Genomic DNA, 23,802 nt, shown 5'->3' with positions numbered 1-23,802 from the left:
CCATTTGTCTACATTAATCTATTAAGTAGGTAAACCAAACATCAATCATGGGAATAGATCCAGAGGCTTTTTGGCCTGGAGGCAACTATGAAGGTTCACATTATTATTTATCAAAAACTTCTGATTCAAATTCACAAGAGGGTAATTTTAGTGGTGGTAATAGCCCTTTTTAGCCCACTTTGAGTAATGATTTTGGAATTATAATGTTTGATGGTTATTTTGTGTTTTAGTTAAAGCATTGGTCCATCTCATTTTCCATGGTGAAGAAATCTGCAAAATACTCTGTGGCACTCTCTCTCCGTCTCTCCTGTGTGTGAATTGAGTGCTGAAGTGCATGTGCGGGTGGATGCGTTCACTGGCTCAGCTTTCAAGGGGAACCCAGCAACGATTTGGATGCCGAGTTCAATCTCTCTGAGACATGTTACTTGACTTGGCTTACTGACTCGGGCTCAGTTATTTCACTAAATGTTCTCTGAGGACGGAGGATGGAGTGCTTTTACCTCATGAGGTTACTGAATGTTAAACTCCTTTCAGATCACTGTTTCGTTTGATGAAACAACTACCTTAGAGGACGTTGACAAGCTTTTCAACGCTTTTGCTCCGAGCAAGCCTGTAAGTGCTTTATATCTTTACCATAAAGTTGATATTTTCAATTTATTATAATGTTAAACTTTGCTGCTGTAGAAGAGTTAATTTCTGGTAGGCAGATGATTATAGTGTTGTTCCTATTATGCATAAGGTTGTGGTAATAATATTGTGAGATTTTGTGTTTGCTTAAATCCAGTAGTGGTTTTGATAATCAGAAAGTAATCTCTCAACTTCTTTGTGATTATAGTTGCTTCGATACTGTCATAGGGACTTCTATCATATGTTCAAATTGATTTTGATATATCCATTTTCTGTTTAGTATTTATAACACTCATTGCATATTTACATGTTAAAAACATAATCTATAGTTATATTTTCGCTCCCGCAACAACGTGCGGGTAAAATTTACTATAAATGACTAAATAATCTCTAATTTGATTGAGTTTTTGCTAGAGATGAGGAAATAAATGGATTTTATGACAATAGTTTATAACAACAACAACAAAGTTTTATCCCATTAAGTGAAGTCGGCTTTATGAATCTTAGAACGCTACTACGCTCGGTTTTGCGGCAAGTCTTTTCTTAGCTCAATGCACTCCATGTCTTTTCTTATAGTCTCTTTCCAATTTCCTCTATCCTTTTTGTCCTGATTTGTCTAAAAATCATATCTTCTAACCAGAGCATCTATAAGTTTTATTACAACAATTTACACAATAAAAATACAGTAACCACAACTGGGTGGATAAAGATGCGCACCCATAGAATGACACAAATTTTGTCCTTCTAACATTGATCGACTCCTTACAGTTTTCCTTTATTATAAATCACAGACTAACACATACACAACAACTTATAAAACGTCAAAATTAAAATGAATACTCATGTCAAATTGTGATTTGTCAATAAAAAAAAGATTTCTTGCATGTAAAGGAGGCAAAAAAGTTAAGTTCTTTTTGAGCTATAAAACCTATGAGCTCTATTGCCACTATCCTACTTGGTAATCTTCTCTAGTTATAGAAATCTACAGTTAATGAAATCATAAAAAGGAAAAGGCGGCCGTTGCAATTCCCCCATTCAGTAATTTTAAATTAAAAGAAAAAAAGCAGCTGACAAGACCTGGATTTATCTCATCCTCTCAACATGATGAACTTTAGAAAGTGCCGATATTCATCCTACACAAAAGCACATCAATTGTTTTCCAAAAAAAAAAAAAAAAAAATGCACATCAATTTCTCTACTTTCTGCTGCCCTTTCAAGTAACTTACTGAAAATAAAAAGAGAAAAATGATAATTTAATCTCAAAGTATGAAGAAAAAAAATGCTCTGTGAGTTGAAAATCAGATTACGGAAGTTAGAAACTTGTTTAAATCTGTCCAATTTAATGTTTTGAGTCTTAGTAGTCTTAAATTCGTCCAAAGAACTCACTAGGGTCAGTTTTGAGTCAATTTAGCTTAGTTTTGCTGTTTTGAGTTTGTTTAGCTTGTTTTGAGTCATATAAGTCTAGTTAAGAGTATTAGAGTCTAGTTTTATGTCTTAAAGTTTGGTTTTGTGTTTTTAAGTCAGTTTTTAGTAGATTAGCATCTCTAGTTAATCCCCGGTCTAGAACGATCCCTACTTACATCTTTACTACAATTGTCATCAATAGGGTTTAATTTGTGTGTCAAGTAACCAAATATAAAACTATAAATAATACTTTATCAACTGAAAATATAGAAAGCTATAGAATTGTTAAGGAGGCTAAATATTCCGTAGAGGCTATATCTTGCCATACTTATTCACAAAGCAACTTATATTCCTGGTATCCATGAACAAAAGAGCACTGAGCACGAACTTGTTCAAATGAGTTTATCCTCTGTGCTGCTTATGTGGTTATGTCAATAGATTAAGTTGATCCGCCGCTCAAGTCACTCTCGGTACGTATATCAGTCAAAAGCCTAATTGGCCGAACCCTATTATCTCCCACTTTCCCCTAACCACTTCTAAACTACTGCTTAGTAACAACTTGACATCTCATACGGTTTCAAACTTTATTCTCGAATGGGATCAGTTGCACACAACTATTTTTCATCTCTTTCATAATTATATGTAACCGCTTTCTTCCAACATAAAGATCACATTGATGGAAGAATTAGATGTAGTCCGTTGCATGCAACTATATGTTATTTGGCTTTTGATTGTATATGACCGGTGATAAGATAAATTTTTTAGGTCATAAAACTCATAAACTAGAGAAGATTCTCAAATGTATTAGTTATATACAACTATGTTTATCACTCTTAGTTGTATACAATCAGGGATAGAGTAGATTTTCTCCAGCATAAATCGCATTCACAAGTGAAAATTCTCGAACGTTATTTGTTGCATACAGATATTTGTTATCTCTCCCATGATTACATAGATGTGATTAGGGCAGATTTTCTCGGTGCAAACAACCTTTCCTGTTGTCGTGAACCACCAAACGCGGCAGTCAAATTTGGCAACTCTCTTATGTTCACAGTATCGTACCATCTTTTTTTATCCCACTTAATAATACCACCAGCACTCCCACCACTGATGCGAGTTGTGATTGGTTATTTTCAGCAGGGTAAAAGTCCCACAGGAGTACATTTTTTCAAGTAAAAAATCTCTTTTTTGGGGTAATTTCTAATTACTAAGATTGATTTGCATCCATCATTGGAGGAAATTTGTAATTTGTACGTTGGTTTTCATATCAAAGTTTTGAAACATCATCACTAATCGCGCTCATACAGAATCGATTCCCCTTCGATTTCAAATGCAATCCCAACATTTCCATTGTTTCATTAAAAGCACAAGTTTCTTGCAAACTCGGTTCATGGCCAGCTTTGCAGCCATCTCTTCTCTGAAAATCCGGCAGCAATCTCAAACTGTCGAGCATGTCCCCAATCTCAAAATTTTATTCTTCAAAACAGTTTCTTTGTATATAATTTTTAAAAAAAGTTTCTTTTCTTTTCTTTTTTCATTCTTCAAAATTTTAAAAAATATTATAAAAATAACAATGCTATATTTATCTTCTAATTGTATATAATTTTTCTAATAGATGTACGACTCGCAAACACATGTGAATCTCATTTCTATTAGAGAGATGGTACAAATGATGATATAAATAAATGGTTAAAGTAGGCAGGTCAAATTAGTATTAGACATGAATTTGTAAAAAATATGTCGGACAAGTAATTTGATTTTGATTAGTTTCACAACTAGCAAAAATTAGACTGCACTTCAGTAAGAACCTTCGTGATCTATATTGAGTTATTTGGTATATGATCATCATAATTAGTAAGAGCGTCTCTAATAATATTCGTATCAAAATATGTCTACTTAGATAAGAAAAGATAAGTGTAACAACCAAAATATATTGATAAAAATCATTTGGGAATCCAAGGGTGGTATACTTTTTAAAACTTCAATCAGTATTTTGGAATATGCTTAAAGGGGTATTTCAAGTTCATAAGAAGTGGTGCAAATAGTCAAACAAAACATGTCACTTATGGGCATATGACCCAAGAGAATTGATTTTTTGGTACCAAATATACTTGTGCAGCATTAAGTGAGGGATAGTGATGATTACAAAATCACTTTCTAAAAATGCAATCCAGTCATCGGCACTTTTTCCAACTGAAATCCTGTCCTCATAATCCCAGTCTAAAGCCAAACCAAACTTTCAAACCCTTTAAACAATCAAATCAGTTATCATTGGAATCCAACATATGCATCAGCAGCAGCTAACTTCAAGAGGCATGCCTTGAGTTTCAGGCACCTTCAAGTAAACAAATATCTAGGAACGATGCACACGACAACATAGATTCCGAACATGCCAGCAAATCCAATGGAGGAGAGCATGACAGGAAATGCGTAATTAAGTGATGATGATGTCTCCAATCCAGAATGTGAGGGCACTGATGGCAACGCAGAGGCCGTGGATGCTCGTAGGAATGATATCTGCGCAGAGAATGTTCGGGGTTACTCCAAATGCCATGAAGAAGCAGCAGGCACGGCGGTGGAGATTGTTGCATTCAGAACAGTTCCCAAGTTGACAATGTTGGTAACTACAAGAAGAGTGAGGGACAATATAATGTGGAGAGCAGCAGTGACCTGCATACCAAGAAAGGCAAAAAGGAAAGCTTATTTTCAGCAAATATGCGTGTAGATAGAATCGGTTACAAATTTTTAGTCTAAATTGGAACTGGAGGGACACTAAATAGACCATAAGGGACACTAAACTGTATTTTATCGTTTGTACAGTGTACCCTAGTTATAATTTTGATTAAAAGTTAGTAATCGGTTCTAGGAAACCGAAGGTGTTCGAAATTATCTTCTGCCAGCTATATCCATTAAGAAAGTTGTAAGGGCACTTACGAAGAGATGCAGATGTCGGGTTCGACCCTATGTTAGATAGAAGAACGGCAACGCCGGCCTGCTCATACACCTGAGGAGTGTAGAAAAAATGTTACATGGGTTTAAATAAAATTTCCTTTTTAACTTTTTCTACCAAACCTGTTGAAGAATTTGAAGTCCAATTCCAACAACTAATGCACGCAGCACGCTTCACTCCCAGCTTCCGCTTGTGGAACACAAAGAGAGCGCAGGCTTGTCGGTTCCTTGGCAGAAACAGGCTGACTAACTAGAGCAGCAGCATTAATGAGTTCACTTTCTTGGCTTACACCAGAAATTTAAACCACCGAAGCATGCCGAGACCTGTGAGATCATGAGGGTCGAGATCAATCAATTTGATTCAAGCAGCTATGTTTTCTACATTGTTATCTCCTCTTGATATTAAAATTCTACGAAATCTTATTAATCAACACCAAATCAAATTTCCACCTATTCATTAATTTAAAAAGCAGAAGTAAATGCTAATAAAAAAATAGTTGCAAACCCTGACTCTTGATTAAACAGTAGTCCTACAAGTCTTCCATCTCCGCATGTAAGTGTAAACTTGATTAACAGAGAGAGAAGCATGAGGTTTACATGTTCATCCAAACAATGTAGTTCTTTGATCTTCATGTAGAAATTTTGTACTTATATGAACAAAACCAAGTTTTTAGGTAATTAATCTTGAATTTTGTACTTATAACCTCATTTCCCCTTGTATATTTTCCTTCCATAATTGTTTGTTTTGATTAATTAGAATTTGATTTTATTAGTGAAAGGTACTTCAAGATACAAACGTGGTTTCTGTTTTTCTAATAACTAACCACCTACAGATATGAAATCTTTGTTTCTAAAGATATGAAACCTTTGATTATGTAGATTGAAAACTGTTCAAAAAATTTCCTTTATTTAATTTAAATTAATTAATTTTTATTATATTAATTTAAAAAAGATATCACAATAAAGAATAATAAAAAAATCGCTAAAACTGAAATGTACGTACCCAAGAAATTGTGGACGGTTGCTCTTGCTCTTCCTCAATATCAGAAGGAACATTGTGATCAATCTGCGTGCGTTTGGGATGATCATCCGCTGGGTTCGAAGATAAGGAAGGCCATTGTTGTTGCCGATCATATTCATCATCGACGATATCTGAGGACCCAAGACTACTCGTTGGTCCCAAAGACAAGGGAAGCCGTTCATCTTCTTTGCCGAATAAGGGGTGCACCCCGCAGCTTTTAATGCCTGCCCATACGGGGAGTTGAAATTTAACTTTACAAATATCTCCCTGATTCTCTTTTAAATCCACTAACATGAGCCCCACATGAGCTGTCTCCATGTCTTTCCCATACAACCACTCAAATTCTTTATAATCACTTTCTTCGTAACTTTCTTCGTCACTTTCTTCGTTGATGCGAACACGAAAACAGGAATAACATCTCAATTCTGATGAAGGCAGTGTTGGTGGAAAAACACAAGATAGAGCCAATCCTAATAACGTCTCCCTCTCCTGTAAATTTAGAGGAATTTCAAAACTAAATTCACTACCTCCAACATATTCTTCTTTTCGTACACTTTCAATCCTAGTGGCTGTTAGATGTTTAGAGGTATAGCTGAACCGCTTTGGAATTTCATCGCCTGGATACGTAACTTGTAATTGAGAGCGCCAAAGAGATTTCTGCAATAGTGAATAATATGTAAATAACTAATTACAAACAATCGTGATCTGTTCTTCCTCCCAAGTATCAACAAATTATATATTTTAATTTCAAGAGAAATTAAGAGAGGAGAGAGGAACCTGATTCAAGCTCAACAAATTATTTTTCAACTTTGCCACCTCATCGCCACTTAGTCTAAGGCAATTAGTCAACTGCAGACACCCAAGCCTCGAGGGCAACTTTGGAATTTTCTCCAATGATGTGCAATCATCCAGATATAAATCACTTAGATTTGGTGGAAGGGCATGTGGAATTTCCCGAAGCCTCTTGCAGCCTTTCAATCTAAGCCGAATCAAGTTGACAAATTTGCTAATGCAATCCGGAAGACTAACAAAATTGTTTCTCGACAGATCAAGATATGTTAATTTGGACCAGCAATGAAGACTGGATGGTTCATATTGAAGAGGCACAGGGAAATCACTTTCTGATAAATTGCATCCAATAAGATCAAGCCAGAATACGTTGAAAAGGGCTAATGGGATACCGTTGTAATGTGAAGTATCTAAGCGAGTTGAAAACTTCCCAAATGTCACCAGTTTTGGGCATATATTCATTTCAATACGGTAGAGATGTTGCAACCCATAAATGTGATGAAATGATGTAACTGTAAGGTTCTCACAATTATTTGCTTGCAATTGCTCAAGCCCAGTAAGATATGCAATTGATGAAGGCAATTCTCTTATGCCACTTTCTGCTATGTACAAATACCGTAGAGATTCCATCTCGGCCTCTATTTCTGGGAAACTCTTGAGCCTTGTGCAACCACCAAGAATAAAGTTTTGAAGGGATCTCAATCTAAGTCTCGTCGCAAATCTCTCAAGCCTAGAGCACCCATAAAGACTTAATGTATCAAGTTTATCAAGGAATCCAACAGAATCATCAACTTCAACTAAACGTTTACACTTATCTAGAATCAACTCCCTTAGGTTTGGACTTCCGGATAAGTTGGGAATTTTTTCTAAGAATTCAGAACCACTTAAATTCAAAGATGTAAGCATTGCCAAATTCTGTGAAATCAAAATCAAAAGAAAAAAAAAATCACAAACTTTAAATAGAATAATTAATGATGAAAAGCTTTGACAAATTTCTTTTTCCAAAATAAAATATACAATTAAATTAGTAATAGTCCAAATTAATTTATAATACGTATACATACCTGAAATACCTTCAATTGTGAGATGTCACTGTTTGGCATAATAAACGTGACAACATGCTTTAGATGACAATTGGATTGCAAATTGAATGCAAGTATATGCTTTTGAAGAATACTGGATCCCCAGCCTTGATTCTTATCTCTACCGAAATCAATCCATCTCAAATTGTTGGGTAGATACTCAATGCATCCAGAAAAGTGTGCATTACGACTTATAAAAATTTCAAGATTTACCATCTCGAAAAAGCTTTTTGCATTCAAGGGTATCACATACGGCTTGGGCAACTTCACCACAATGCCTTTAATTTTCCTTGTTCCCTAAATGGAAAAGAAATAGTGTTAACAAACAAATAGTATAACAAACAATTCAAAAGGGTCTTAATTTTTTTTTCTTTTCAAAATCATGCCAATTAAATCAAATGCAAGAACATATATTCTACTTACTATGTTTTCAGTTAGAACACGGTACACATCTTCATGATGCCACAATCTACTCTGCTCGCCTGGTTCATTGGGTGATTCTTCATAAACTATACGCTTACCCATTTTTTCTAGTAAGTCATGCATTAAAATCTGATTATCTTCAATAGTTATGATGGCTTTCTCAACGAGTTCTTCAAGACAATCTGGACGCACAGGGTACCTCAAACTTTTTAATATTTGTAACACATAGTCTTTATGTTCACCCTTGAAGAAGCATGCAATGTCTAGGAAAACTCGTCGCACGTCTTTATCCCAGGCATCATAACTTTTTCGAAGTATTTTTTGAATACCTGTATAAGGTTCTCCTACATAAGAATCATAACTATTCAACATAGCTTGCCAACGATCTATACTTTTATTACGCAGATAAGAACCTATAAGATTAAGTACTAACGGATGGCCTTGAGCATAGGCTATTGCACGTAGTGTGAGTCCCAAATAATCATCTGAAGGTTCTTTTTTTCCGAAGGCATTCCAACTTAAAAGCTCAAAAGCCTTGTTGTCTTCTAACTTTTGGACCTCGTATATCAACTCAACGTCATAAGATTTCAGCAATCCTCTATTTTTTGTGGTTATGATCACTCTGCTACCCTCATTGAGCCATTTAACTTGAACCAAGTTGTCTAACTGCTCCAAATCATCCACATCATCAAGAATTAAGAGAATCTTCTTTCGCCTCAAAAGTTTCTCTATAAGGCTGTTTCCTCGATGATGATTGTCAGCTTTCCACTCTGGACCACCAATCTCATTTAGAAGAATGTTTTGTAGTTGGAGTAGGCCTTCGCATTGCATTGACTTTTCTCGAACATTTGCCAGGAAACAACTACGTTCAAACTTATAAGCAATTGCATTATAAACAGCTTTTGCAACTGTTGTCTTGCCGATTCCAGATGCCCCCCAAATCCCAACCACACACGGATCATTGCCACTGTCACCTAAAAGCTCTTTCACCTTTTCTACACAATACTCCATTCCAACTGGGTATTTGGCTACATGCAAATGCGTGCGTTGTTGTACGCGGACTACGATCTCCTTCACGATCTTACTGATAAATGTAGCTTCATACCTACCAGTTTATATAAAAAATTGACACATTTAGCCAATCAACTTTTTCTGCTATATTTCTTTGAAAAAGGAAAAAAAAATGTAAGAAGAAAAAGATGAAAAAAAACAGAGGTATGGATAATCACTGCTGCAAGTCAAGCATGAGCCGCTCACAACTAAATACAGAATCACAAGATAATAATTGACCCATTAATAAAAATGATTTACCCCTATGCTACTATTCACAATTTCACGTTGCCGTTTATTACTCTGTAAAATCCTAACATCTTTCCATATTTAAGACATTGACTTTTTTTTTCCTTTTGTTAAAAAATAATAATAATAAGAAAGAGACTTTTTTTTTTTTTGCATTTAAATGTTATGTTGTTGTTCGGATGAATAAAGATGTTTTGTATGGAAATGTATCATTTCTTTCCTAAAAGTACTAATTTACCTAACATCATTAGTAATCGGTAAATTATAAAACAACACCATAGGTACGTTATTAATCAAAATAAGTAATATGTAAAAAATATTAATAAATTTAAAATTTGAACAAAAAAAAATGGGTACACCCGGGTAATTAATCCAGCCAATTCGAAATTTAACACAATTAGTTAGGGCTGGAAAAAAATCCCAAAAATTCCCGAAACCAAACCGAAAAAATCCCAAACCGAAATTCCATAAAATTTCGGTACCCAATACCGAACCGATCCCGAAATTTTGGTATGGGAATCGGTCTCAAGTTTTTGGGATTTCGGTATTCCCAAACCGAACCGAAAAAATATATATATATATTATTTAATTTTTAAATATATATTTAGATCGACATAGTCCATATAAAATGAAGACTTCAATAGTTGCACATATTTTTGTATGAATGATTTAAATCGACAGAGTCTTGCAATTGTAGCATCTACATTTGAATCCAGATTGACAGTCTTGCAATTGTAGCATCTACATTTAAATTGACATAGTCTTGTAATTGGCACATATTGCAACGGGCTTCTTAGCAAATTGCAGCCCAAAAGTGTTAAAATGTTCAATTTTAGCCCAAAAACATAATATTTTAGTCCAAAAGTCCAAAAGCCTAAAAGCCCAAAATCATTTTGGGATTCCCGATTTGTCCCGAAATCCCGAAACTATTTTGGGATTCCCGAAAATGTGGTTTGGGATCGGTATTGAAATTGGGATTCCCGAAATTTTTGGTTTGGGAATCGGGACAAGGGTTTCGGTATGGGATCCCATACCGAACAACCCCTACATTTAGTAATGACCAGTTAAACTTGCAATAGGTTTAACACAATAAATGGATATAAATATGCAAGAGAATCAAATTGTCATTAGGGGTATTTTAGGAAACCAAAAGATATAAAATCTAACTTGTTAAGCTTAATTAGTCAAGTACAAAAACTAGGTTGGGTTTTATGTAAAGAAAATTGAATTTCAGGTAAAGTCATCTTTTCAGATTAAAGGCAGTATAAGGGGAAGAAATATACGTACTCTCCCTCCTTGAAAGTATATCCTGACAAATTTGCTGCATCTGTAAGAGCACTCGTCCATGTGAGGATCTTTTCCTTGTTGTCTTCGAATTTGAACTTTTCTGTAAACGCATCACCAAAACTACTCGTTTGCTTTCGTACATCGGACGGATCCACTTTGTAAAAAACCGGCAAAACAATTTGCTTCCTTGACTTTTTACATTCAAGGATACGTGCGAGCTCTTCCAAGCACCATCTTGAAGATGCATAGTTTTTAGAGAATACAATGATCGAAATTCTCGACTCATCAATCGCTTCAAGAAGAGCCTGAGATATTTCTTCTCCTCTTTCAAGTTGGTGATCAATGAACGTGGTGATTCCCTTGTTGTCCAACGCCTTGTATAAATGATCTGTAAAATTGGTTCGTGTATCCTCTCCTCTAAAGCTCAAAAAGACATCGTACTTCCACGAAGGAGGACTGCTGAAGGAAAAAGAAGAAGAGACAAGTAGATTGTTCATTGGAGAAATCCAGGTAAATTGAAGAGCCTTTCAAAGAATCGAGTCTGGATGTTGGACTGGTACTCGCACCAAGAATTCGCTCTTATTATATATCAGGCCAGTTGCATGATTTTCTGCCAATATGGGAAGCAGCAGTTTCTTACCACCAAGGTATAAAATATCGATGATATCGAAAATATCGGTAGTCCAAAAACACGGAAATTTCGATGGAAATATCGGGATATTATCGATATCTATAAAGATTGAATAAAAACCACGAAAATTGTAAGAAAAACTTGGAAATTTTTATTGAAACTTTGCATGATGTTTATTTAGTTAATTATCTATTAGTTTATCACAAAAAATTGGAAGGAAATGCATTGCATGATAGATATAACTGATTGAAGTTGATTATATAGCGAGCTGGCAAACATTGTGAGTGTAGAAAATATGTAGTAATTAATGAAAAAAATTTAAATACACCATAATCATTTATATATAATGAATTAGTACAATATTTTACACTTTATACATTGCATGATAAGATACATGAGTGACTTAGCAAGGTCTAAAATATCGATGATATCGGAAATATCGGTAGTCTAAAAAAATATTGATAGTCCAAAAACACGGAAATTTCAATAAAAATATCGGGATATTATGGATATTTTAGACCATGCTACCATTCAATGTGAATGTGATAAAGTTAAAAAGGAGAGCAACCTTCCTTGGAACTTCCTTTCATCAAACCGAGATTTTCCCTAATGTTGCCGACACGCTTTCATTCACCTAACAGCATCGACAACAAAAAGTCGGAAACGGATCCCCTCCGGATCCATTATGTGGGGATTCTATGGATTCTCACATCTTAGTCGTTCATCGTGCATCGTGCGATCAGTTTTCGTCAGATACAATTTGTGTTTAATTTTAAATAATAAAGTTAAATATTCATGACCGCACGATACATAATGAACAGCTGAGATGTCGGAATCCCTAAGATCCCCACATAATGCATCCGGAGGTGATCCGTTTTCCAAAAAGTCCATTGCTATTGTATATCACACCAAACACGAGATGACACGTCAGAAAGTTAAAATGATTGAAATTAGGTGATTGAGTTACAATATTGACACTATTCCATATCCCCTATAGATATTTTCTTTTGGAATTTTTTCAAAAATAAGGTTATAAAGATTAAATTTGTAGACAAAAATTTAAAAACTAAAGAACATAGAAGTTAATAATTTATTTATTACTTAATGGTTTATAAACATGCTTATTTCTATTAGTGACACATCATTTAATTTATAAATTTTGTTTTCAAATTTATCGTTCCTAACATTAAATTTTTTTCTACATGCCATATTCATAGATATCGTGATCTTGATGGGCCAATTCATCATCCCTTCACACTATTAATAGTTGGAAACAGCCAGCTACAATCATTCTTCTTTTCCTTTTGGCAAAATGAGCTTTTGGACAAATTATTTTTCTTTCTCTTTTTCTTTTTTCTTGAGAAAAATGAAGAGAAGTACATATCAATGTGAATGTGGTCAAGTTGAAGGATTGTAGTTGCAAGTTGCACAAGGATTCTCTCCTTATTTTTTCCATACACTTCTATCATCCTCCTGTTTGTGTTAATCACACAAACAAATTAATGATGAAAATGTATGAGAAAAAAGGAGAAGAGAATCTTTGTCCATAAAAGTTGATCTCCTTCGTTATGTTACTAACACGCTCTCTTTTTCGGAGATGGATTCTCTCCTCTCCCACTTCCCATACACTTCCTTCCTCTGCTGTTTGTGTGGTCACGGTTAAGTCACGTTAACATTTTATATTAATTTTTTAATAGAGATAGTAAGACAAAAAATAATAATAATATAAAATATTGATATAACTTAACCATGATCACACAAACAACAGAGGATGGAAGTGCATGGAAAGTGGAAGACTAGAGAATTCATCTCCCTCTTTTTCATCTCATGACACTTACATAATGCAATAAGAAAATAAAATGATAATATGTCAAATCAATCATACACATAAAAAAGTTAAAATGCATAAAAACACACAATTGTCTTGAAGTAATACAAAAGTATTTCATTGTAGAGTAATTTTCTTCACATCCCTTTTCTTTTTTTTTGCACACCTTTTTGGTTCGGACCTATTAATTCTTCTTTGATTTTTAAAATAAAAAATTCAAAACCCAAATAATTCTTCTTAACCAGCCCCACATTACTGCTATCAGTCTTTGTCAGGGTCCCAATTCCCTATCTCATCCCTTAACAATTCCATTGTATGGGAATTAGCTAAAACGATACCTTGTGGATAATTTTCTTTTCCGTGATGAGAAAAAAAATATAAGGGAAAAGCAAAGGAATATGCAGGAGATCAAATTAATTAACCACACCCTGCATTATTTATATCCAGTCTAATTGCGTCGTTTTGAACCATATAAATAATGTCGCATACTTGAAGAAAGGTGACTAGGGATGTCAACATGATGGATTGGGTTCAGATGCACCATCCCTAAACTCGAATCCGTAGAATCCCCGAACGGGCTATCCCTATAACTAAACCCGTCGGGTGATGGATTTTTGATCGAGGAACGGTTTTCCCCATTATGATATTTATATATTTATTTAAAGCAAGTCCACCCCTAAGGACTTTGTGTCAGCACCCAGCGCATTTATCCACTCAAGTGAACAGTAATAGACTTTAGTGAACAGTAATAGGCCAAAGCATCTTCACTCCTAACAAAAAATAGCCTAATCCATTTTATTAAAATATTCTTATTTTTATTATAAAATAATAAATAATAATATTTTTATTTTTAATTTCTGACTTTATAAAAAATATATATATTATTATTTTCTCATCTTCCACACCTCTCTTCCCTTCCATTTCTGCACGCCATCCACCCCTGCACTTCCTGCATCTCCTGCATCTTCACATCTCAACAACTAGCTCCTCTACAGCATCTCCACACCTCCTGTCCTTCAACGTCGTCGATTCGTCCTCCTGCATCTCCACATCTCCAACGTCGTCGCTTCGTCCTCCCGTCGTTCTCTCTCCGTGGTTCCTTCCTTCTCGACATCCTCTCCTGCCTCGATCAGCTCCGCTCCTCAGCCTCCACAACAACTCCCTCTCTGACATCATATGCCCTCCGACACCATGCTGACGTCAGATAGGCCGGTCCCAAGGTCTGTCGATTTTAGGCCGGCCTGTGGACTGGCTTGGGCTGGGTGCTAGACGATTTCACGGGCTGGAGTGAATTGACAGGGTGCCAGCCTGGTTTTTTGACTGGGTGCTGGGCTATTCCACCTCCGGTGGAACTGACACACCCCGACCCAGCATGTCCACTAGGACTCCGAATCGAGCTGTGCTGGTCGCCACCCGAAAGGTGACGAAGCCATGAAGTGATGATAAGGAAAGATGCGAATAAATTTAAACCTAAAGGTGCTTAAATATCAGAGTGCATTGTGCGTGGGTATGAACCAAAATCACACGTGATGTCAGAGCATAGTCAAGTACAGCAATTTAGGTAGAAACCATACCCACAAAAGTAGCCACCTTAACAGGGTCATGCCACGAATCCTCGTCGATAAATAACTTTGCTACTAGAACCTGGAGGGGCGCAAAACAGAAAACGTGAGTGGGCGAAAATACAAAACATCTCATTTATTCAACATTTATAACCCCTCTCTTAAAAACCTGTATACTTTCTCAGAAAATAGTATATATACATATATATCATCAAAATCTCAAATCACAATCCTTCAACACTTTTCAGAAAGAATATGTCATGCCATGCCATGCCATATGCTAAAATATAATATGAATGCATCAATATAAATCAGGTGGAATAATAAATCAACCGGAGACCCTACAGTGGTCCTGTACGGATGATTCTATAGTTCTATATCCCATCTAGCCGGAGTCACCAACTGTCACCTGTACGGCCCTACCGGAGTCACCAACTATGACATGTACGGCACTACACTGCACATAAGTCGGAACTACCTAAAGTAGTCTGTACGACTAGGATGGTGTAATAATACACTCTAGTGCTTCTCTTAACAATCATCTGTGCACATAGTCTAAGGTCACCTACCAGTCGGAACCACTTCTAATGGTATGTACGACTGGCATGTCGGAACCACCTCTAGTGGTCTGTACGACTAGCATCTACTTGGATCCAAGGTGAGCGTGTGATGCGGGGTGAATAACATAAGCACTAACACCGGGGGTGCAGGTTATGAACTCTCAACATAAATTCACATTAATAATAAATACTCACCTGATACTCACATGTGCGTCCACAGCACCATTTCACATATATGCATCATATATTAATTCAAACATTTCATATAAAATGAATGCATGGCAATTGAAAACATACTTTCATTTAAATTCGATTTCTGGGAAAATCAATAGTATATAGGTATATATAGAAAACAAATGCCCACTCACCTGGGGTCCGCGCTACGACTCCTTAACATCAGAACCAAGGCGTCCCGAACGCTCGACGCCTAAAACAATTATCAAACCACATCTCAGAACTCTTATCCATAGAATATGAAATTCACATTAACACATATCCTCAAAGGCATTCTAGAAATAATGTGAGACTCGTTGATCAAAGGTCAACCGTCGACTAAGTTCGACGGTAGGGTCATAACCCCACATAAGTCAATCTGAAAGATCCACAACTCAGATTTTCAATCTGTCACTTCTCAAGATACACATTAAGCTTCTAGAACAACATACTAAAATTTCGTTACGATCCGACGGATCTCCGCCAATTTCCAAAACCATGTGGCGGCTAACCTTTTATTTTATGAACTTACAAATCCAATTCGGGAAGATCTGTCCATCGAATTCCTGATCCGTAAGTTTCTACATTCTTCAAATATTACGTACTACTACGTATCAAAGTTTGGTGACGATCCGACGGTTGGATCGTAGATTCACCTTTTTGGCCTAACCATGAATCATATCGAAATTAAGTCCAAATGATCACCCAACGTTAAGCCACTATCAAAACTGAACTCAGGACATCCAATATAGCTTAAAATAACATTGGCGGCCCACTGGGCACGCGCCGCCCCGGCTTGCCGGAAAATCCAACTATTTCCAAAAATTACCAAAATTTACAGAAATGAAGATTTCAATTAGTAGAACAACTTTCATACCTGTGGCCAAGACTAATTCGGTCGGCAAGGCCTCCAATTTCAACAAAACCCGCCGGAAACCCTAGGTTTTGGGTGTGCTCAATCCGTCCTCAAATCAACCCCGCCATCCCAACCATTGCTTAGGCTTTGTTCTAGGCCTCAAGAGGATACCATGGGTGGTGGCAATTGAAAGAAATCATTTCAGAATTGAGAGAATCGAAGGCTAGGGTTCATCGCACCCACCGGTACGATTTTGCTAATTTGGAGGCCAATTATCACCAAATTTGGGATGGGAAGGATAGAGGATAGGTCCTAGAGTGTTTCCCATGAGGTTTCTTGAAGCAATTCGCAGGCATAAGGGTAGAATTTTGACGAAAATGTGTAGAAAACCCGACGGGTCGCGCGCGGGTCGAAATGGGTCCGGCCGATCCCCCACGTCACTCTCTCCCTCATTTCCTCCTTTCCTCCTTCCCCTCTTCTGGTTGGACAGTCTCTTCCTCTCTCTTCTCCCCATTCGGCCTCACTCCCTCATTTCTCTCTCGGAGCTCCTCTCTCTCTCTAGTTGGACAGCTTGCCCAATCCCTTATTCTTCCTCTTTTTCTTCCACCAGTCACGCGCGCACACACACACGTGATCTCCTTTCTTCTTATCCTAGCCATCCATTTATTTCTTTATTAAATATGGGCCATCCACTTTCATAAAAGAAATTCCAGATTTTACTAAAATAATAATTCCTAAAATGTTCAACTTCAAACATCAATATCTTCTTCGATATAACTCCAGATCACAAACCGCTTGCTCCCACGCGTCCGTTGTGACGAGTATTACGATGATAGGCCAAGAAAGAAAATGCTTAGGTGACACGACACCGTAAAATCTCAGCCAACACACGTGCCTCGAAGGGTAATTTCGTAAAATCACTTAATAAAATTATAAAAATCAATATTTTTCGGGACGGGCTGTCACAGGAATCGCTCTTATATTATTAACTAAATGAAGAATATTAAAAAAATAATCTTAAATAAATTGATATTATTAATACAATTGATACAATGCATCTAATAAGTAATATTAAAAATTTATATTACTAAGAAAATATTTACACTCTTAAAAATTATAAGCATATAATTCTTATTATTAATGATATAAAAGTAAATAATTAATTTCATATTTAATAATGCATGATTATTAACAACCCATTTTCATATAATAAATATTTATATTTTTTTTATTTATAGATGAAATGGTTCAGTTTCTGGTATGGGTTTGGGGTGGATACCCCAATAACCATAACCGAACCCGAAACCGAAAATTTTACCCGACCGTTACCCATACCCGAAAAATACTTGAAAATTTATACCCAAAACTGAACCATTCGGATCTGTTACTTGCGGGGATCGGATTTGACGGGTTAAATTTTCATCCCTAAAGGTGAGTCAATTAAGGATTTGGATCCGCTCCGAACCTTAGTGTCCCGAGCCTGCAAGTTCACAAATCTGACCCGCTGATTGGTGTGCAAGTCAAATTAGGACCGTTGGTTATGGGTGGTGGGTCAGAAAAATGAATTAATGAAGACCGTTAAATTCAATTTGTGCGGTCCAGATTTGTTGACTTGGAGGCTCCGGACACTAAGGTCCCAAGCGGATCCAAATCCGTCAATTAAGGTGATTTTTTCACAAATGATAAAATAATTTATACTAAAGCCAAATAAACTGAGGACCGCGAGTATTGGAGACATTTTTTATTGAGACTGAAACACGGGTGATACATCACGTATTTTTATATAAGTGATGAAAAATTTATTTTTGAAGTTATTGAAGGCATGTTTGGTATTCTATTTGAAATTTTTTATCATTTTTCAAAACATTTCTTAAGAACAGTTCTTGAAAATAATTTTCTTTAAGACTCAGAAACTTAATTGGTTTACAATTTAAAATTTTTAAATCTTACTGTGAACACGGAAAATTCCTGAAACGAAAGAGACAAGAAACGACGTGCACAAACAAATATTTGTATTTGATGATTTTGGGTTACAATCTCTCTCTATTTTGATCCTCTGATTCGATCTCCGTAAGGTGTTGATTTGTGGGATGTGCGATTGATCCAAGGGCCGTCGAGGCTTGATCTTGGATGAACGAGGATGAACGGATCTTCGAGGGCTTTTGAGCTTGATCTTGAAGAATGGTGATTGACGGATCTTCAAGGGCTTTTGGGCTTGATCTTGAAGAACAGTGATGAACAGATTTCCGAGGGCTTTTGGGCTTGAACTCGAAGAACAGTGACGAACGGATCTTCGAGAGCCTTTGGGCTTGAACGGATCTTCGAGGGCTTTTGGGCTTGATCTCGAAGAACAGTGATGAACGATGAACGCTTTCTTCAAGGGCCGTCGGGGCTTGGGCTTGATGAACAGCGAATGAGCGGATTTGTTGATGTTGTCGATCCAAAGGGGCCGTTGGGGCTTGATCCTTGAGGATGAACAGTTGATGAACGATGAACGCTTTCTTCAAGGGGCCGTTGAGGCTTGGGCTTGAATGTGGATGATTGTTGATCCAAGGGCCGTCAGGCTTGATCTTGGAAGAACGATGAACGAAGAACGCTTTCTTGATTCTTCGGGAACCTGGATGCTTGAGAGCTTCGGAGTTTCAGAGCTTCAGAGCTTCAAGAGTTTTTTGCCTAATGATTTTCGTCCCCAAATGAATGAATTAGCCTTCTATTTATAGAAGTTTCCAAGGCCTAGTTTTGAATATAGTATTCCAGATGAAATAAGTTGTTTCTGCCAGGTGTTGACACGTGTCCTATTTGATGACTTTTCCAACTCATTTCAATTTTCGTCGAGTCACACGCTACGTGTAAAATTTATGTAATACATGAGCGTTGACACTTTGATTTATCGGTCAACATTTATTTACCGAAATTTCGATGTCTACAAATGCCCCCACTTCAAGGCGCGTTGTATACATGTGCTTGTCACGTGTAGGAGATGCGTTTTGAAGTCCCTTACTGTAGATGTCGATCCAAGGGCCGTCGAGGCTTGATCTTGAATTGGGCTGGAGATTTCTTCAAGGGCCGTTGAGGCTTGATCTTGAATTGGGCTTGAGATTTCTTCAAGGGTCGTTGAGGCTTGTTCTTGAACTTTTGTTTGAAATTTATTCAAGGATCGTCGAGACTTGATCTTGAAGGTTGAAATTGGACCACAAGGAGCTTCATGTGGTAGATGATCTTTGGCTTTGGTAGTGGGTGAATCGGCACGTATTTTGTTGCGCTTGTTGACTTTCCACAGCTTTGATCTTGAACTGGGTTGGAGGATTTTCTGGATTCCTCCAATTGTTGATTTTCCACAGCTTATTCTTGAACTAGGTTTTGATTCAAGGGTGGTAGACACTTGATCTTGAATCGGACTTGTGATTTCCTCAAGGGCCGTCAAGGCTTGATTTTGAATTTAGCTGGAAACTTCTTCAAGGGCCGTTGAGGCTTGATTCTTGAAGGTTGACTCGAACACATGGCAAGCAGGCACGAGGTAAAGGTGACAACCTGTTTCTTTGTTCAATCTTTCTAATTCACACCTGAGCAGTTTGGTCAACGGTATGATCTTCAAGATTGATGGGCTATTCTTCCAGTTGGTGACTTGATCTTTAAGGATTTGATTCAAGGGTGGTGAATCGGCACGTGCAGCCCACAACGCCTAGTAAGTCGACCCAAGAATTTGAGGGTCAAAACGAGTTCTTCATCTCAGACTCTTTCTGCCGAGTTGACTGTGCATGCTGCATTCTTCTCTGCTTGTTTCTTCAGGCAGATATGGCAGCTTCTCGAGTTCTTTAGCTCGGACTCCTTCTGCTGAGTTGACTGTGCAGACTGCATTCTTCTCTGCTTGTTCCTTTTGCACCTTGTCTCCACATGCTGCAAGGTATCATTTTCACTTGCCTTATCTGTTCTCCAGGCAGATGTGGCAGCTTCTTTGGAAGTACAGCAGCAGTGGAAGGCGAGTACTCGAGAGCAGTGCTAGGTAGGCAATCAGGGAAGGGTTCCAAGCAGTCGGTTCCTTACCCGAGTTTGAGTGGAAGTTCCGGCATATTGTTTTCTTTATCCTTGTCTTTGTAGGTAAGAACAAGGACAAAGGAAAGGACAGAGAGAACGCATGATATGAGATACTCTTGCTTTCTACCCTGGTGATATGAGATACTTTTGCTTTGGAGTCATTGGCTTGCGGAGGTACCCCAAGGAATAAGGAACATTGAATGACTCGAGAGGCTTCGTTGGGAAAACATTTTTTTGGAGATGAAGAAATGCTCTGTATGTCTGCCTTGCTATGGAAGGCGAAGGTAGACAATTATAGGAAGTTCTTTGATACCTGTAGAGGTACTATTCTTTCACTCGTGTCGGCAACTAACGCGTGATTGAACAGTAAACTTTCACGTGCTTTCTCCTTCACCGAAAATCTTCGACAAATTGCCCGTGATTTGCGCAAAGTTGAGTGTGCATATGACAGGTGATGACGCGGCTGAAAAAGACTGGCGCCTCTTCGATATCTGGGATCGGCGCTTCGACAAATTACCCGTGATTTCCGCAAAGCTGAGTTTGCGTGTGATGGGTGCCGACGCGTCTGGAAAAGCAAGATGCTTCTCCGATTTCCGAGCTTGCCTCTTCGATTTTTGAATGGCCTCTTCGAATTTTGAGCTCGCCTCTTCGATCTCTGAAATCCCGTCGAGTGCTGATTTTTTATAGAGGCATGCAGTTTGTTTCAAAGCACACTTGAATTTTTTGCTTGTAGAAACTCCCTTCTTGCACTTCTAAGATCTTGATTTGTCCGATCTTCTTCTTTCTTTCAACACTTTTGAAAATGTCTGGCCCCTCCGATCGTCGTTTTGACTTGAACCTTGGTGAAGAGGCAATCCCTTCTTCTCCAGACAACATATGGCGCCCATCCTTCATATCCCCTACTGGTCCTCTTACCGTTGGGGATTCAGTGGTGAAGAATGATATGACCGCTACGGTGGTGGCCCGAAACCTTGTCACTCCCAGAGATAACAGACTACTTTCCAAACGGTCTGATGAGTTGGCTGTTAAGGATTCTCTGGCTCTCAGTGTGCAGTGTGCGGGTTCTGTGTCTAATATGGCCCAACGCCTATTTGCTCGAACCCGTCAAGTTGAATCATTGGCGGCTGAAGTGACGAGTCTCAAGCAGGAGATTAGAGGGCTCAAGCAGGAGAATAAACAGTTGCATAAGCTCGCACACAACTATGCGACAAACATGAAGAGGAAGATTGACCAGATGCAGGAATCTGATGGTCAGATTTTACTTGATCATCAACGGTTTGTGGGTTTGTTCCAGCAGCATTTGCCTTCGTCTTCTGGGGCTCTGCCGACTGCTGAGGCTTCAAACAGTCAACCTCCGGCGCCTCCTCTTCCTGGAGCTCCGCCGAGTACTGAGACACCACCTGAGCAATAAAGACTCTCTCCCGTTCGTTTGCACATTTTTTTTTTTTTTTTTTTTTTTTTTTTTTTTGTATATATATATATATTATACACACATATATACACATACATACATATATATATATATATATATATATATATATTTTTTTTTTTTTTTTGTTCTAAATTATTTTTTTTTATTATCATTATTATTATTATTATTATTTTTTTTTTTTATTCGTCTGCTTTTGGTGCCACATGCACCTCCCCTTTCTTTTCACATGGTGCCAGCACCAATTTGCTCCACTATCCCATTTTCTATTATATTTTTTTTTGTATAAATTTCGATGATGGGCTGGGGGAATTTGCAGGGAGCGGAGCAAGGAGGATGACGGATGAAGCATGCACAGAAGCTGGAGCAGCGGAGGGCAGAAGGAGAGTGAAGCAGGAGGCGGCGCATGGCAGAGATTTCTCGAAGGATGTGGGGCTCCATTGCGGCGTCGGCTTGGGACTTGTCGATGATTTTGATGGCGACGGCGGTGTTGTCGATGAGGGATTGGACGGAGGAGGACAGGGCAGCTGTGACGGAGATCTTGCCATCGCCGTTGCAATCGAAGCTTTTGAAGACCTTTCTGGTCTCCTCGGCGACGAAGCTGCACTCGTCGATGCGAGCAGGCGGCGGAACGGTGGTGGCTGCAACGCTGTGATCTCTTGAAGTCCCTGCAGCTTGTCTTGAAGGCACGTACCAAGCAAACCGCCTGGAAATCGACCGGAGGCAAGGCCCCAAGGCAGCCCGGAAGTCTGCTCCGGCGACCGGAGGAGTGAAGAAGCCTCACCGCTTCAGGCCGGGAACGGTGGCGCTGAGAGAGATCAGGAAGTACCAGAAGAGCACGGAGCTCCTGATCCGCAAGCTGCCATTCCAAAGGCTGGTGAAGGAGAAAACGCCAATTGGGCTTCCTGGGCCTGGAGGAGCTTCAATGGATCCGATTTCAGAGCCAGCACGGTCCTTCTCGTCGATCCAAATCCACCAAATGAACCGGAATCGAAACCCGAGTCGCCGAGATCGGAGGAGTCGGTTCGGGAAGTGAAGACAAAGGAGAGTGAGAAGACGAAGACGACGGCGACGGCGACTGCAATGGCCATGGCAATACTCTGAACGACGCGACGGAGCTCCGCGCGACTGCTCCTCTACCGCTGTCACCAGCCGTCACTTTACAGGAGGAGAACGGCGGTGCTTGTCGTCGTCAGAGGTTGCTAAGCGAGAAAGAGAGGACAGATAAAGCAGTCCTACACGGGGGAAAGGTTGAGGCTCAGTGACGACTCAACAGAGTCAGAGTGGACGACGGCGTCGAAGAGTTGGTGGAGCGGAGCATAGAGCTCGCGTGCTCGATAGTCGCTGCGGTGGAGCAAGCCGTGGTCGTGGGTTCATCGCAACCTGATTCTTGGCCGTATCGCCGATCAAACTTTCGGTGTCGGTAAAAGCCCCAACAGACGGCGTCGTCCTGTTACCCTGATCGTTGGCGATGATCTCCACTCGATCGTGCTGCCAAACACTGTCGCACGAGTAAGCCCTTCCCTCGTATACAACCTGGACCTGGACGTCGAACCCGAACCCGAATCCAGAACCCGGCCTTCGGGCGAAACCGAGAGCTGGAATCTGACCCGGAGCGGAGTAGAAGCTCGACCGTCTGCCCTTGCTATGTCGAAGGTCCGAAGCTTGAATTGAAAAAAAAATCTACCCGTTGGACTTCCTCTTGATGGCGAACCGTAAGTGGATTGAAGATGTAGCTGAGAGACGGGCCTGGATTCTAGCTTGAGGTCCGTGAGCTCGCCGTACCTGGATTTGGGTGCCCTCTGGG

At 38.6% G+C, this 23,802-nt stretch overlaps 1 protein-coding gene across 4 annotated transcripts in view; it reads right to left on the bottom strand.

Annotated features, from left to right (window-relative positions):
• Positions 1-4,090: 4,090 nt before the first annotated feature.
• LOC126608685 (disease resistance protein RPV1-like) overlaps positions 4,091-23,802 on the bottom strand; it is an 84,562-nt gene continuing 64,850 nt past the window's right edge. Inside the window, exons 1-8 of one of the 4 annotated variants that reach the window (XM_050276666.1) lie at positions 10,882-11,480; positions 8,296-9,400; positions 7,855-8,169; positions 6,779-7,705; positions 5,984-6,658; positions 5,104-5,304; positions 4,966-5,035; positions 4,091-4,701 (exon numbers count right to left, since the gene is read on the bottom strand). In XM_050276666.1, coding sequence (XP_050132623.1) covers positions 5,254-5,304; positions 5,984-6,658; positions 6,779-7,705; positions 7,855-8,169; positions 8,296-9,400; positions 10,882-11,378 — 3,570 coding nt within the window. In that variant the 5' untranslated portion in view covers positions 11,379-11,480 and the 3' untranslated portion in view covers positions 4,091-4,701; positions 4,966-5,035; positions 5,104-5,253. Of the gene's footprint in view, positions 4,702-4,965; positions 5,305-5,983; positions 6,659-6,778; positions 7,706-7,854; positions 8,170-8,295; positions 9,401-10,881; positions 11,481-23,802 lie in introns of those variants that run through there. The other 3 variants (XM_050276676.1, XM_050276658.1, XM_050276684.1) reach the window with 3 other exon arrangements.

The sequence above is a fragment of the Malus sylvestris genome, chromosome 2 (assembly GCF_916048215.2).
Source record: "Malus sylvestris chromosome 2, drMalSylv7.2, whole genome shotgun sequence".
NCBI classification, from domain to species: domain Eukaryota; kingdom Viridiplantae; phylum Streptophyta; class Magnoliopsida; order Rosales; family Rosaceae; genus Malus; species Malus sylvestris.
This window is presented reverse-complemented; position numbering and strand designations above follow the sequence as displayed.